This window comes from Cibotium barometz, chromosome 16 (genome assembly GCF_041138505.1).
Source record: "Cibotium barometz isolate CiBa-2024 chromosome 16, ASM4113850v1, whole genome shotgun sequence".
Lineage (NCBI taxonomy): Eukaryota > Viridiplantae > Streptophyta > Polypodiopsida > Cyatheales > Cibotiaceae > Cibotium > Cibotium barometz.
Window position 1 is genome coordinate 40,150,130 of NC_141061.1, and position 17,294 is coordinate 40,167,423.

Sequence of the window (17,294 nt, forward strand, 5' to 3'; positions counted from 1 at the left end):
TGGGTTCATGTCTTGGTAACCATGTACACTCTTCCATAGAAGCTTGGAATAAGGTTTGTAAGCTTGGACATGACATGAGTTACCTTCATGTTCATGCTTAGTGCAACGTCCCTTTGGGGCAAACATTGGCTTTGAACCAAGAGTAGTGTTAATTGGCAGAAGAAGAAACCTTTGTATTTCCCACAATAACCCTGCCAAGAAGGAGAAAGCCATATAGAAGGCCCGAGAAGTATATTATCCCTATAGAGATAGATCTTCATTGTCTTTGCTATGTTGAGGCCGTGGATTCACATGAGACCTACTCCAAATAGTGGAAAGCATACCTACCCTTCATGACACAACAATAGCCAATAAGCTGACAAAGAGTCCCACAAGCTCTGAGCAAGCCAAGCTTTACCAAAGCCACTAGATGAAAGCTCAATAACGTCAAAGAGAGTGAAAACACGAAGCCAAACTCAAAGATCTTGCCAAGCTTCAATAAGAATATATGAAGCAAGTGCTAGAGTACTTTAAGTTCTACAACATTGGGGACAAAGTGGTACATGGCGGGAAGACTAAGAGAATCCTATGCTTTATATGATAGCTCCACGCACCAAGGTCAAAGAAAATCTTAATGGTCATGGTGAAAGAACATAAGTAAGTAGTCATTGCTTTAGACCTCATTTTTGAGTAAGAAGAAGAGTTGGTAACCTTCATCAAAGGATTTGAGGATGTTTTCACCTAGAAATACAATAACATGAAGGAAATTCCTATGCAAGTGGTGAAACACACCATCCCTCTCCTTGAAGGTGAAGAACCATAAAAAACAAAGAGCCTCTACCACATGAATCCCAAGTGCAGAGACAAACGGTCAAAAGAAGAGCTAGGCAAGCTCATCGACATGGGATTTGTGTATGAAATAAGCACATTGAGTGGTTGTCATCTCGATAAAAAGCCCCTAGTGGACACTCACATGTCATAACATCCACCCTAGTTGGAATCATCGAAAGCATGTAGCTGAACATCACTCCCTTTAGCATAGAATAAGCCAACGGACTGAGTACCCTGTAAGTATCTAAATACTTGCTCACTATGGCAGTATACCAATATGCTTACTTTTTTGACCCCAAACTGAATGTATACTTTTGGTAGGCTCAAGACTTTATTTTTGTAGCTTGCTATATTTTTGTAAGAGCTTTTATGGTCAAAAACTCAAAAGTAGTTGTGCTTTATTTTTTGAGTTATCTTTTTGAAAAGCAAGCTTTCTAATACATAAAAATATGGGTGAGTGGTACAAGGGCCATACTCATCCAAGGGAGATTCAACCCAATCTTGTATCAATGGTGATCTCTTTCTTATTCTCTAGCTCTCTTGTTTATTAAGGTTCATGTTTTTAATTTATGATGCAAGTCTATGTTATGCTATAATTTTTATGTTTGAGAATTAGAATTTCTTCTCCAAGTGTCATAAAGGTCTTGATAGTGGTATCAAAGCTTTGGGGACCACTCAAGGAGAAGGATTTTAAAAGAAAAATTCAAAAGCAAATTTCACGCAATTATTTGGAAGCAAATAATGCAAAAGATTTGATTGTTAGCAAATATTTAAGCTTCAAACAAAGAAGAGGGACAAGCCAAAAGAGAGAAGGCATTGTCAAAAATTGATTGTGAAGTGAAAGGTTGATTTCCATACCATTGCGCAATAGCGCAAGTACCTTAACCATTAGATAATACCTCATCTTCACCACCTTACCCAAAACTACTCTCTCCAAAACCACAAACCTTTTTCTAAAACCACTTTTAGATTCCTCATCCCCTTCAAGAGATTCAGCATTATTCTTCTAATTTAAGAATTTAGAAAGCTTCACAATCCAAGCAATCTATATATTGGATGGTGTGGGGAGAAATTTATCGTAAGTTTTTTTTTTCAAAAAATAATAATCACACCACTTCTTTTTTGCACGTTGTGCCTGAATTTCTATCTCCGTTTTTCTTTTACGCTAGCTGCCAATGCCTTTTTTCTTCTTTCTTCTCACGAAATCGCCGTCGCCTGGTCGTCCTTCTCTCTCTTCGCTAGCCCCATCCGGGCACTTGCCTTTTTCTCTCTCTTTACGCTTACCACAAAGCTTTATTATTAAAGCTTTACAAACTATTAAAGCTTTTTTAAAAAAATCAATAGTAATATATATATATTAACCTAAAAAAGCCAGATACACCACTAAATCAGTTACATCAGAAAGTTAATCTCTCTACATTTCTCTCTTCACATCATTTAACAACTTACAAAGTAAAACCCATCTTTCATCTTCTAGCAGAAAACTAGACTCTCCCCAATAAATTTGGTACCCCACTAGTATGCATGCTTCCATCATAGCTTCTGTAGTACACCCCCTTGGGTATGTTTTTCAAAAATTCCCCCGTTCTTAGACCATATTTTAACTGTGGGCCTGGTCCCCCAACTGGATTCTAAAGCTACAAGCTATATGTAGTAAAGCTCATAAAGCTTTTTAATATCTCCCTTTTTCGTCATGTGCTTCCAAGCTTTAACTACCGTCCCCCTTCCCTTTAGTTTTAAAGGTTTAAAAACCTTATCTTTTGCCCAAGCTTCACAAAAACTATACAAGCTTAAGAACTAAAGAGCTTATAAAGTTCCATAATAGCCATAGAAATTTTAAATTTTATCCCCTCAAAGCTTGTAGTCAAAAACTTCCAAAGGGTTACTTATTAGAACATGAGAATTTTGAATAATTTTTTCAAAGGTTTTATCAAAGGGCATTAAATCAAGGGATTTTCAAGGGCACTTTGGACATCAAGATTTCGGGTCGACAATTCTTTCTCAAAGCTTACACCACTTTTTTGACACTTGAAGTTGTGATTCTTACTTCTCAAAAATTGGGACAATGTAATGTACAACTTCAATAAATTTAACGCAAGATGGTAAGTACTACTCATATATTGTTTTCTTGCTTATCTTAATTACTATCAAATTTTTACAATTTTATTTTTTTATCAATTTCTCATCATGTCAAACCCGCAACCGCCACCTTCTATTTCCGAATAACTTCTCTCTTCAAGCTCAGTTAAATGAAGAATGAGCTAAGAGAATGGAATTGGAAGAACTAATCTATAATAGGAAACGATCTCAGAGTGTTGAATCTAACTTTGACAGTAGAAGTACGATCTCAAAGAAACTTTTCACCAGTAAGAGCAACAAAAGGGAAAGAAAATAAGTCATAAGGCTTTCACTTTTAGAATTTTGATGGTAAAAAGGATACAAAAATGATGATCATGGATTAGCTAGCTTGATGATTATTTTTTTGGGGAAGATTTTTTAAAGAAAGATAAGGTCAAGTGTGCTGCAAATCACTTGGTTGAAACTACGTCATTACGGTGGAATGTAGTCAAGCAAGGACATGAAAGACCAAAAACTTGGAAGGAATTTCAAAAGCTTATTAAAACAATTTCTTGCCACCTCAATATAAAGCAAGGGCACATCAACAATGGGATATGTTGCTTTGTTAGCTTGACAAAGAGACCGTACAACTATATATTGATAAGTTTTGGCAAGTTCTTATCCAACTCCAAGCCCTTGAACAAGTGGGATCAAAGGACTAAAAATGCACATTCATTGCCGGATTAAAGCCTACTCTTTGAGTAGAGATCAATATGTTCTAACCTCATTCTCTTTCCATGGCAATCGCTTTGGCTTATAATTGTGAGCGAAAGAATGGAGTACCAAGGGACAACAAACCACCTCAAGATTCTCAAACGTACAAATTTAAAAAGTTTGTTTCTTTTTGTAAGTTTAATAGGTACACCAATGATACTAAAAATGCACATTCATTGCCGGATTAAAGCCTACTCTTTGAGTAGAGATCAATATGTTCTAACCTCATTCTCTTTCCATGGCAATCGCTTTGGCTTATAATTGTGAGCGAAAGAATGGAGTACCGAGGGACAACAAACCACCTCAAGATTCTCAAACGTACAAATTTAAAAAGTTTGTTTCTTTTTGTAAGTTTAATAGCTACACCAATGATACCAAAGGTGTTGTGTCCAACAATGATAACAACTGTGGTGCTAACAACAACAAGAAGAAGAAGGGTGAGGACACGAAGAAAAATCATGATATTGTACCTTGAGTTGTGACATGCTACAATTGTCGATAAAAAGAACGTATTGCACCCAATTTTCCAAAGAAGAAGTAGTTAACAACCGCACGAGTCAACATGATTGATAGTGAAGATGATGCTAACGAACGACTTCAATCGTGAATAAGAAGATAATTTCGAACATAAAGATCTTTAAGATGATCCATGTATGCCTAAACCTTTTTAAAAGCAAGTTTCACCTTATATGCTTCTAAGAATCAAAGGACAAATTAAGGTCAAGGAAGTAAATATATTGTATGATGATGGTAGTACACGTGATTTTATTTTCGCAAAGCTTGTGCATGGTCTTAAATTGAATACTATTCCTTCAAAGTATAAAATTAAAATTGCTTTTCAAGGAACAAAGTATAATCACACTAAGGAAGTGAAAGATGTTTTATCTAGTGCAAATACTAGAGATTTATTTTGGTCTACTATGCATAAAGATGTTGCTAAGTTTGTGTCTGAATGTGTTGTTTGTCAAAAGATTAAGAGTCATTAGGAAAATAAATTTGGTTTGCTTATGCCTTTACCTATTCCTAATGAACCATGGAAACAAATAAGTATGGATTTTATTACTAGTTTTCCTTTAACTGCTAACAAGAATGATATAATTTGGGCTATGGTAGATAGATTTAGTAAACATGCCTACTTTATTGTTTGCAAAAAGACATTGATAGCTTATTAAACTGCACATGTTTTCATTAAACAAGTGTTTGTGCATCATGGTTTACCAAAGATTATTGTTTTTGATAGAGATAGAAAGTTTCGTAAGTGATTTTTGGATTACTTTGTTTGATAATCTTGGAACAAAACTTGATTTCTTCACTATTTTTCAACCTAAATCTAATGGATAGACCAAAATAACAAATAGTACAATTCTTGACTTGCTTAAATCATATGTCTCATCACAGCTTAAGCAATGGGATAAGTATTTATATATTTTGCAATTTGCATATAATGTCCTCATACTCGTACTAATAAGAAAGTACCATTTAAGATAGTCTATAGCAAGGCTTTGCCAACTCTTACGACTAGACTTTCACATTCTATAGAGGCTAAAGATTATTTTGTTAGAAACTTTAATCAAATTCGTGAGTTAGTAAAATTGAATATTCAAAAAGCTCAAGAGAAGTACTTAAAGTACGCAAATCGTAAACGCGAACATGTCATCTTCAATGAAGGCGATTATGTACTTCTTCGTATTGAGAAAAGGAGACTTAAGTCTGTAGAGACCAATCATGTAGTAAAGTTAGCTCCTAGATTTTATGGACCTTTTCAAGATAATTGCAAAGATAAATAATAATGCATACCCTCTAATTGGCATATTCATAATTCTTTTCATATTAGTCTCTTGAGACCTTTTGATGAAGGGCCTCTACCTTCTCATCCTACGTTAGAATAACCTTCTGAATTTGTAGATGAAGAAGTATATCTTGTGCGTGAGTCTATCATTGACCATGAGACCATCACTACAAGCATAGGCAACACTTATGTTAAATATCTTGTGACTTTTAAGAATCATCCTATTGAAGATGCCAAATGGATACTAAAAAAGTTTTTTCGCTCTTCCCAAAATCTCATCCACTCTTACCATCCACTGTTTCGATTGCAACCTGAGTAAGAGGGAATGTTAGTCTCATAACCTCTATGGGGATTCTCATTATTTTATTTCGAGATATTTTATTTTAGATGTGCCTTTTATTTATATCATCTATTAGGATTAATGTGTTTAATCAATTGTGTTGGTATGGTATAGTCAGGATAAATGTGTTTAATCAGTTATTTGTGCTGGTATGATATAGTCAGAATTAATGTGTTTAATCAGTTATTTGCGGTGGTATGATATAGTCAGAATTAATGTGTTTAATCAAATGTGTGCACTGACTAATATTATTTTGGATATAGAAGTGACCGATTATGTGTTGATCACAAGTGGAACATGTGTTGGACCTACCCAAGCACACTACTTGATTTCTTTTCAAGACGTGCACATGACAACACTTGGAGCCTCACTCTGGACTAGTCCATCATCGGAGTAAGAGGTGGTCCCTCTCTCTCTCTCTATATATATATTTGTCCATATGGAGCTATATATTGATTCATCTGTGTGAAAAATCTATTACATAGTAACGATGGACAACCAAGGCACAAGGAGAGGAGAGAAAATAAAACAATTCTTCCAGGCTGGTTGAGTAGTACTAGAGTTTTTACTGAGATTTCACTACAATATATGCAATGGCTGAGGCACTGGATAGGCCTGACGTTAGCAAGTTTTGCCCGTCACGAAATGGCGATGGTCGTGGCGGCGAACTGCCTCTGTGGCCCTGCTTCCACCATGTATCGCAGTTTTGGTGGCGCGAGAGGAGCTCTATTCTTCTCCTCTCGAAAGAGAGTACGAGTGCGGTGCAGGCGGCCTATCGTCCTTAGAGCTGCTGCGTCGGATGGAGCACAGTTGGAAGCGCAAGGGGAAGGGGAGCCTGTGCACCAGCGCATGCAAGTTCTAGCTGTACGCATTGAAAATCGGCAGCACGATGCACCGAAGCGTTTTCGTCACAGGGGTAAAGCGTGGGTGTTTTTTTTTTTTTTCTTGTGTGCAGGATAGCATGACGTTGCCAGCTAACTACCTGAGCCAGCTCCCCAACGACCTACGAAGCGACGTACGACACAAAACACCCACAAACAACAACAACGACCACACACACACACACACACACACACACACACACCCCACACCCTTCCACCCGCGCTCTATGTATCGATAGTTAGGATGCTGCTTGTACATATTTTTACTTGTCCCCCCCCCTCCTTAAACACATCCTTTTGTTGAATAACCGTCCTTTGGTGATGTTGGCTACACAGCTCAAATATGCAGCATTTGCTTTGGCTAATGGGCCCGTACAACGCGAGGTCATTTCCCATCTTTCCAACTTGTTATGTCATCTTGCTTAGAACCCCTAGCTCACGGCCGGTTTTTTACTCGCAGTGTGGGGAGCTCGCAGGAGAGAAACTGCTACAGCTATCGCAGGCATGGGAGAATGGAGACACTCAGGCAGCTACTTTAGCTGCTGAGGAGCTCCGATATGTTCTACCTGGGGAACTTGCCTCTAGAGCTGGTAAGAAAAACACCTTTCCATGAAAAGTCACTGGGCTACCAGCAAGTGTTAGCTTAGTGGGATAGGGTGTCAGTAACCTAGCAATGTCGTACGGTCAAACCCCACCGGGCGCTTGGTGTGGTATGAAAAGCATGTATATAATATGAGGGGTGTTTGAGTAGAGTTTTTGGTGTGCATTTGCACTCAATTTTCCTTTTAGACTTCTTTCTGACTTTTGAAGCTACATTTACTATAACCAGAGCTGAAACTGCCCATGAAACTGGCCGCAACTATTTTGACATACCTGGTTGATATGTTGTAGGAATCCTAGAGTAGCCAAGTTCGTGCACACTAGCACACACAGGTGACCACAAAGCAGTAGCATTGCGGGAGGGAGTGGCGTTGCTGGGTAGGCTCCCATCTCCTGCCTGCAACACCCCCCCCCCCCCCCCCCCAAACAACAAAATAAGAGGCCTGAGGAGCTGACTATGACATGGTGCCACTCTAGCCTGTACACGGCTCTTCGATTTTCCATGTTTCTGCATATGGGATAATCCAACACACCTTCCAGCCATGCATCAACCTGAGATCAACCATGCAATTTGCGCCATGTAACCAACAGGAGAGGAAGTGGCATGGGATCCATCAGACCCTGCTGTCTGATACCATGCAGCCAGGTTCGTGGAGGGAGTGGCGTTGCTGGGTAGGCTCCCATCTCCTGCCTGCAACACCCCCTCCCCCCTCCCCCCCCTCCCCCCCCCCCCCCCCCCCAAAAACAACAAAATAAGAGGCCTGAGGAGCTGACACTGACATGGTGCCACTCTAGCCTGTACACGGCTCTTCGATTTTCCATGTTTCTCTGCATATGGGATAATCCAACACACCTTCCAGCCATGCATCAACCTGAGATCAACCATGCTATTTGCGCCATGTAACCAACAGGAGAGGAAGTGGCATGGGATCCATCAGACCCTGCTGTTTGATACCGCCTTTTGGGGGGCCAGGCCTAGGGAAGGATCACTGGAGGAGCATAGAGAGGCTACAGGTGATGATGTTGTCACGCATGATCAAGAGTAAGCTATCTACCACATGACATTCTACATGCAGAGTTTGGGGTGGCTCCATTGGTTACAGATGCCCTTTTTCAGACTTGTCACTTATATTCAGGATGTATACATGCTTGACAGAGATCGCCTCCCATGACTAGCACTAGAGTCCTCTATGCAATTATATGGTGAGAGGGAGAGGGAGCGATTGAGACGAGCTGGACTGCCCTCCTCCTTAGCGACATGGCCACATGCATGGTACACTGAGGTAGTCGAGTGGTTTTATGCACATGGCATACAGATGGACCGTCTCCCCCCATTTCAGTATAGCTTGGATTCCCCATACCTTGATCTCTCACATTAGGAGATCAACCGGATCATCCGGTTAGATCTACTCGGGCTACACATACACCAGACATGGGTGTCTCCGTCAGAGATTGGTAAGAAGTGTGAGTTCTACAGAGATCACTTCTCGAGACTCTCCGAGGATGGATTCTTTGAGAACCCGAGATACATACAGATACACGTCACATGCTATGTGTATCACGATCGGCCAGCTCAGGGTATCCTCCCACCACCTTAGAGTAGAGACTGGGAGAGCTGAGGATATCCCACATGAGGAGAGGACATGCACAATATGCATCACAGGAGCAGTAGAGGATGAGGCCCATTATATGTTCAGTTGCCTGGCTTACTATGAGATACGGGGGATTTGGACCACTCACATGGGTGATCCAGTTTGAGGATGAGAGGTTCTTGGGCATGTACTTGATGGAGCTCAGACGACACATGGATGTAGTGTTGAGGCAGCATGCTAAGAGACAACCCCGGCTCCTACAGGACACCTCACAGAGAGCCATCTTTGTGGTACACATTCACATCGGAATCCACTGCCCACAATAGTTCCTCTACTACGACGTCAAAGCCCACCACCCGTACCCACGCTCCAGCTCCTCGCCCCAAAGGAGTTCTTAGCGAGAGAGCTCGATCCATTCTACTAGCCAGACGTCCCTGACCTAGAGCATTAGGACCCTCCACCACACAGAGAGAGATTCGTGAGGTTCTCCACCGACATGACACGCTCCCATCACAGAGGCCTGACATTCACTCCACCATGAGATCGGTTCTGGTCGAGGCGGGTATTGTCATTAGCTGATCACAACATATCTCACTCTACATAGGATCATCTATTGATCACATGTATTGTCAGATGTTTTCATTTTACTTTTTCTTTCAGTTTTCCATGGCTGAGTATATCCATGGTACCATTATATTACTTTTGGTCTCATAGGCCCTTGGGGTCTTCCGTAGATGTTAATATAACTTTCTTTCTTTCTCTCGGTCGCATAGACCCAGTGGGTCTTTTGAAGATGTTTAATATAACTTTCTTTCTTTCTTTCTTTCTCTTAGAATCCGCATGAAACCTATCTTGCCAGCAGACCAATAAAAGCACCTACTTCTTTGCAAGGTCAAACACAGATTTAGTGACCAAGAGATCTTGGATAGGGCGACTTTGAAAAACACTAACTACACTCAAACCTTGCTTTTTTCACCTCCGCAATTAGGTTAGCTTTGAAACCAACTATAAGGACGACTCCTGAAGGATCACCTAATACACATGCATAAACAAGGTTAATGCAAACAACCTATAGGGGTGCAGGCAAGCTCACCACCCGATTGTAGGTCATGTTTCCAACAACCACCCCCGAGCCATGCACTAAGGTTCCACTCCCATGGGCCAAGCCAGTCAGTCGTGGTGTCCCATATCGCTAGAGCCTGTCCTAAGGGACACTTCACAAGATGTGGTCATCTGCCATGTCCATGGTACTAATATGACCACTTTGGTCGAGGCCAAGACCAATAACAGTCAATAACAATAATAATCCATGGCCTATCTTATATAGTGATGCTTGCCGCCATAGATAACCATCTAGTCATAAATAGTCAGTTCACATATATTTATTAATAATTAACCCTAGCCACCCGTATCCGCTTGCTCTTCCCCTTATATCCCCTAATCCTACCAGATTAAGTCCTAATCCCAAGGATTAGTGTTAGGTACGTAACACATTAGGGGGAAGCACTAGCTGAGACTTGAACCTAGGTTCTCTTTGTCTTGAGTAAGTGCACCTAGGCTATAACTCCCTTGGTGGTGTCTTTTATACATTATCAGCTTCTAGCTTCTTCATTAGAAGCACAAGAAATAGAGCTAGGAACATCCTTGATACATTCAAGTGTCTAGCATCTTTATCATTTTGAAGTTCATTCTTAGTCCTGGGTTGTGCCACTAGTATAATATTTTGAAGGTTAACTTTCTTGGTTTTAATTTGACGGTTAATGAGCTTGTCTATCTTCACTTTGTAAGTAAGTTTTGCCATTAGTGTATTTATCACATTTTATAAGGTAGGAAGGTTGAACAGTCCTTCCATGTACTTGTCTACTTGGAAGTTTTTTGTTTTGCTTTGGGCGATGTAAAAGTTTAATATACTTAAAGGGAATGGGTAAATCACAACACTTTGCAACTCTCTTATTACTTGATGTTGTAGCCATTGGAAGACGGTTGATTGGTGCTGGAAGGCACTTTGCTTCTACAGGAAGTTATGCAAAAGGAGAGCTTCAAAAGGTTTGATTTTAAACCTTAAATTATTTTGTTTATTGATCTTAAGCTTTGGGAGAATTTTAAAATATTTGTTAGATGTTTTTCGCTTATCTACTTTTGTAATGCATGCTTAGGCATTGCCTTCTGTAATCTGATTGTTGTAGTTCCCATCTACCTTCACGTAACAAAGATTTGAAGTAATTAGAGGATGCTTCGCATACTTGCTCAAGGGCGTCAAGACTCGTCGTCGGAAAGTGTGCTACGGGCAAGGCTCTAGAGGCATTCTAGGCCATAAAGAAAGTTGCCTCTGAGTCTCTAGTTTTGAAGTTGGCATCATGGGATGATCCTTTCGAGGTGATTACCGATGCTAGTAATCTTGCCATTGGAGCTGTTTTACAGCAAAATGGTAGGCCAGTGGCTTATTATAGCCGCAAGTTGAATAACGTTGAGAAGAATTATTCGGTGTATGACAAAGAGCTCTTGGGGGTGATGACTGCTCTTAAACATTGGAAGCACTTCCTTTACGGGAGGGACTTCACAGTTAAGACGGATCACCAGGCACTCAAATGGTTGCAAACCATGCCTAGTGCTCAATGGAGTGACAGACAGTACCGATGGAGTCAATTGTTCTAACAGTTTGGGGGAATGATTGAATACGTTCCGGGCAATAGTAACCTTGTTTGCCGATGCTCTAGTCGCAAGGACACTATTCAGACATTGCAGGAGTCCACTGTGCTTGAAATTCAAGGCAAAGACTTAAACAATATAAAGGCATAGTATCCGGATTCGGCAGAGTTCGAGACTCAATATCAGTTGGCCCTTAGCTCCGAACTCGGCCATTACAGTATACAGGGTGGTTGGTTGTTTTTCAAGAATCGCCTTTGTGTACTCAAAGACAAGCGTCAAGTCCTTCTCCATGATGCCCATGATTCTCTGGTTGGGGGTCATAGGGGTATTAACAGTATCTTGGAGAAGTTAGAGAGGTCATTCTATTGGCCTAAGATGCGCCGGGATGTCTACCAACATGTCCAATCATGCCAGATATGTCAAAAGGTGAAAGTTTTTCATACCAAACAGGCAGGGTTGCTATAGCCTTTGCTTATTCTTGAGGGACCCTTTCATGACATCAGTATGGACTTCATAGGCCCTCTTTCCACCTGAGCTGGATCTAGAAGAAAGTGTATGGCCATTGTTATAGATTCAGTAAGTTTTGCATGCTCATTCCATGCAAGCAGACAGCCACAGCCGAGGACATAGCACGCTTATTCATTCGGTTTTGGTACCCCATTGGTGGTTTGCCACGGACTATCACATCAGATAGAGATCCAAAATTTACGTCCCACTTTTGGAGAGCATTGTTTGACAATTTTGGGACTAAGTTGCAGTTGCAAAGCGCATTCCATCCTCAAACAGATGGCCAAACATAAATTTACAATCAATTGGCCTTTGACATTCTCAAATCATATTGCCATGACCAGCAGTCGAAATGGGAACAATATATTCCTTTGGTTCAGTCAATCCTAAATGATACTCACTCATGGAATATTGGCCGGACGCCGTATGAGGCAGCATTTGGTTGCCGGTTCTCCTCTCTTTTGATGAGATAGGTGTCACCATCTCTTGAGGCCAATAAAAAGACTGAGACATGCTCGGAAATCATAGAGTCAGTTAAGGAGTGCCTTGCCAAGGCTCAGGAAGCATATACCTGGCAAGCCAACAAATCGAGGCGAGATGTCCACTTTAAGGAAGGGGATTGACTATATCTCCACATCATGAAGCAACGGCTAAAGCAAGTGGACAAGCGTTGTTCTAAACTCTCATTCCGAAGTTTCGGCCCATTTCTAGTCATTTAGAAGTTAAGTGATGTCTCTTTAAAGTTAAAGTTGTTGGAAAGTTGGTCTATGCACAATGTCTTTCATGTTTCTTGGGTGAAGCCATATGTAGGTCCAACATAGCAAGATATCTCAAAAGAGCAACAACATTGACAAAGCTGAAGTTATAGCCCCATAAGAGATTCTCCTCCACAGATGGAAGCATGGATCCGATTGAAGAATACGACAATTTTATATGAAGTTTAAGGACCGCGGAACCCATGAAGCAAATTGGCTCGATGAAGAGTTCTTTCAGGAGTACCCTCAGTTGTTGGCGGACTACTTGGAAGCTCTGAACCTGCCGCCAAGTGAAGCAAGAGGGAATGTCACGTGCACCGTGCACTCGGGTACATAGTGACACACTGGCATGATCTTCAGTGCAGCATTTGTACAAAAGTAGAACCTTCTCTAGGATTATTTGTTGTATGCCATGATCCCATTGTGAGCCCTCAGCCCAGGGACAGTTTGGCACGAGCTACATAGGTCAGTCTCTAAGCTTTAGAGGTCGATCAGTCGTGTCAGTCCTCGTAACCCACTTGGAGGAAGCATCATTCAGGAGCATGTATGTGTCAGCCTTAGCTTTAGATGCATGTAGAACATTGTAGGTGCATCCACATAGTAGGGGGCCAGCCCCAAGGCAGCAAAGGTAGCCATGGCCTTGCCTCGCAGTCGGGCAGCACCCGACCAGCATTTGTTGGGCAGCCGACTGTGCACATGAGCTGTTAGAAGTCATCTCCTGTCTAGTTTTATACACCAGGGCCTTTGTTGTGGGTGTGCTCGCTCTTATGAGGTGTTTTCCCATTTTTCCCCACTCTCTGTATTTTTCCCCTATTTTTTTCCATTTTTCTGAGGCTTGGGAGGGCTGCCAGAGGGTGCCAAGAGCAGTACAGTGCTGGCCGACTGGATGTTTATCAGTCGTGGGCACTCTTGCTGCTGGTCGACTAGTTTTGATCAATTTTGGGCACCAGATTGCTGGACGACTGCATTTATGCAGTCGTGGACCTTTTTTATCAGTCGTGGGCATTCTTTATGCTGGCCGACTGCCCTCTAGGGAGGTATATATAGGCCCCCAGCCCCCATACCTCATTTGTATCATTCCTCGGGATCTTCTTGTGTATATAGAGCAGAGTTACACGCCTACATCTCTCTCTCGTGCTGTTTTTTTGCTTGCGTTTTTGCTCATGTTCCCAGATTTGGTCATCATCTCCGCTGTGTATTCTGACATGGTATCAGAGCCCTAGGCTCTAGATAGGTCTTGGGATTTGTGTGAGCAAGAGGGGGACTGTTTTGTGGCTGATTGGTCGACTGTTTTGGGCTGATCGGGAAGAGGAGAAGCAAGAGGAAGGCGGGCTGATTTGCTGGACAACCACTTTGCAGGTATCAGTTCTTCTTTGTTCCAACCCACCCACCCTTTTCAGAGTACATCCCCGCGATGGCAGATCTGTATGAGATGGCCGAGAGACATGTGAAGATCCCGACACTCCCCACGTTCCCGGTGGACCGTCAGTTGGACGGGAGCAACTACGGCATATGAAAGGTGATGATGGAATCCGTTCTGGAGTCTTACGACCTCGCCGATTTCGTCGTTGTTGGTGTTCCACGGTCGGAAGTAGAGGAAGGGGAGTTACCGTCAACCCGAAAGGACCGGGAGGCCCAGACACAGATGTGGGATGGTGTCAACGCCAGGGTCCGTTCGTTTATTTTCCTCAGCTGCACACCACAGGTAATCAATCATGTAAAGCACATGACGCTGGCCAGAGGTATATGGCAGCATTTGGCCTCACTTTACAACAGGGTATCGCCCATGAAGAGGATTTCCTTGGAAGTATAGATGCGGGTATGAACCGTGCAAAGTCGTCGACGATGCGGGAGCATATTAACAAGCTGCAGGCTCTTCAGCAGGAGGTTCTTCAGGCTGGGAAGGAGATATCGTCAGAGGACATGGCCATCACGTTGCTGTCACATTTGCCCTCTACGTACTCAGCATTTTACTCCTCTTTGATTACCAGTGGTGGCAGGCTCAGTGCCATCACATGGGAGGAGCTTGTGCCCATGGTCCTGGACCAAGAGGAACGATTTACGAACCCTCCTCAGGGTGGAGGTTCGGAGGCCTTAACTGGCCAACGGTCGAAAGGCCGTAACTCGGGCAAAGGGAAGGCTTCATCGGAGAAGTCTTCTGAGAAGAAGTCCGACGCTGACCGCGAGAAACTGAAGGCAGAGAGGACCTGTAATGATTGTGGCGAGAAAGGCCACTACTGGAGGCAGTGTCCCAAGCGGAAGACCGAGAAGGGTGAAGACTCCTCAGCAATCATGAAGACTCCGGCTTTTGTGCACCTGGAGGTGATGGACACCGATGCTTCATTTTCTTCAGGCAGGGAGGAGATTGGAGGATTCTCCGCAATGGATACTCGGGAGTGGATTCTTGATAGTGGTGCTTCCAGGCACATGACTTCTTCCCGTTCCGGTTTACAGGATCTCTGCAGGCTTTTTGGTCATATTCTTACTGGGGATACGTCCACTATCCCAGTTCACAGTGAGGGCAGGATGGAGATAGTTCCCAATGGCAGAGGGGGAAGCATTCCTCCCAGGTGTTGTATGTTCCGGCACTTGGTTTTCATGTGTTTTGTCAGTGCATCATCAGGTTTGCAAGACTGGCGTACGGGTGGAGTTTGATGAGCATTTTGTTGCTCTCCGGGACAAAGCAACAGGCCAAGTGGTTTGGGAAGGCGGAGTGGAGAATGGAGTTTACAGGCTTTCAGCACTCTCTCTCCCAGGTCCTCAGGATTGTGATGAGTGGCAGTCTGGTAATGGCTACTCAAGTGTGGATACGCTGCAGGAGCGGGCTTTCCGAGACCAGGTGGTGGATAGCTTGCCAGTAGATGGCAGCAGTTGGCAGGAACTTTCCAGTACTGATGTTGGTAGTTCTTGTGTTCGTGAGTCAGAGGAAGCTGAACAGGTCACTTATGCTCTGATGTCTCGTCGTGTTCGGGACAAAGAACCTCCAGTAGATGAGGATGTTCTTTCCACGGGGACCTTTCGGAAAGCCAGGCAGGTGGCAGGTGATTACTTGCAGAAGGAGGTGGTTACTCCAGGCTTTGTGGTTCCGGATTCAGAGGGGGTGGTTGACAGGCTTCAGAAGGCCTTGCGTGGTCTTCAGAAGGTTTCCAGGACTTGTTTGTGCACCGTAAACAGGTGTTGATCCTTGTGAGCAGTGTGATGTCTCTGTGATTCAGAAGTTGTATGGTTCATTGATCTGGTTGATGGACACCGGATTGGACGGGAGCTTCCTGATGAGGCAGTTGAGCTCTTGGTTGCAGATGTCTCTTTGGGAGGCAGGATTGCGTTTCCTGTGGTTTCTGCGGCATGCGAAGGATCATGGACTCGTACACAGGAGGAGCAGTTTTACGGAGCAGCCGGAGGAGGTTACATTGCAGGTTTGGGCTTCCATTGGAGGAACCCATGGTCATCCAGAGGCACTTTGTTCGTGAACAGATCGTTGCTGATGACATCTTGCTGGAGTTCTGTTCGACGGAGGACAGTACGGTGGACCTCTTCACGAAGTCGCTCTTAGGATTTGCTCAGGCGGCACCCCAGCTCCCAGTGGTTGGTTACACAGCCAGGAGCTGAGAGGGGGTGTTAGAAGTCATCTCCTGTCTAGTTTTATACACCAGGGCCTTTGTTGTGGGTGTGCCTGCCCTTATGAGGTGTTTTCCCATTTTTCCCCACTCTCCGTATTTTTCCCCTATTTTTTCCCATTTTTTTGAGGCTTGGGAGGGCTGCCAGAGGGTGCCAAGAGCAGTATAGTGCTGGCCGACTGGATGTTTATCAGTCGTGGGCACTCTTGCTGCTGGTCGACTGGTTTTGATCAGTTTTGGGCACCAGATTGCTGGCCGACTGCATTTATGCAGTCGTGGACCTTTTTTATCAATTGTGGGCATTCTTTATGCTGGCCGACTGCCCTCTAGGGAGGTATATATAGGCCTCCAGCCCCCATACCTCATTTGTATCATTCCTCGGGATCTTCTTGTGTATATAGAGCAGAGTTACACGCCTACATCTCTCTCTCTCTTGTGCTGTTTTTCTGCCTGCGTTTTTGCTCGTGTTCCCAGATTTGGTCATCATCTCCGTTGCGTATTCTGACAGAGCAGTCGTGGGCATTTATGCAGCCGACAAGGTTCTTTGCACCAGCCGACTGCTGAGCCAGCATTTAATGACCAGCCGACATGGAATAATATACCTGACCAGCATTTTATGCTGTCCGACTGGCATCTTGCAGTCATGAGGGTTTTCTCCTGTAGCCGACTGGCTTTTCTTAGTCGTGGCCTCTTTGGAATTAGCCGACAGCCTCCTAGAGGCAACCGACTGCTGATAGGGGAAGTACAAATAGGCATGGCCTTTTTCGAGCAACATCATTCAGATATTCCATAACAGGCAGCGGAAGTCTTCGTATTGGAGGATCCTGTCACACAAATGCTCACACCGTCTTTTGTATCCTGAGTTTCGCGAGTTTAGCAATCCACTTTAATACTTCAAACTTTAGAGAGATATGAGAGAGAG

The 17,294-nt window shown here is 43.2% G+C and overlaps 1 protein-coding gene across 2 annotated transcripts in view; it reads left to right on the top strand.

Annotated features, from left to right (window-relative positions):
- The first annotated feature begins 6,319 nt into the window (after nt 1–6,319).
- LOC147630644 (LOW protein: ammonium transporter 1-like protein) overlaps nt 6,320–17,294 on the top strand; it is a 46,366-nt gene continuing 35,391 nt past the window's right edge. Inside the window, exons 1-5 of one of the 2 annotated variants that reach the window (XM_086810578.1) lie at nt 6,348–6,635; nt 6,727–6,786; nt 6,989–7,036; nt 7,113–7,242; nt 10,814–10,890. In XM_086810578.1, coding sequence (XP_086666704.1) covers nt 6,360–6,635; nt 6,727–6,786; nt 6,989–7,036; nt 7,113–7,242; nt 10,814–10,890 — 591 coding nt within the window. In that variant the 5' untranslated portion in view covers nt 6,348–6,359. Of the gene's footprint in view, nt 6,688–6,726; nt 6,787–6,988; nt 7,037–7,112; nt 7,243–10,813; nt 10,891–17,294 lie in introns of both variants that reach the window. The other variant, XM_086810579.1, reaches the window with a different exon arrangement.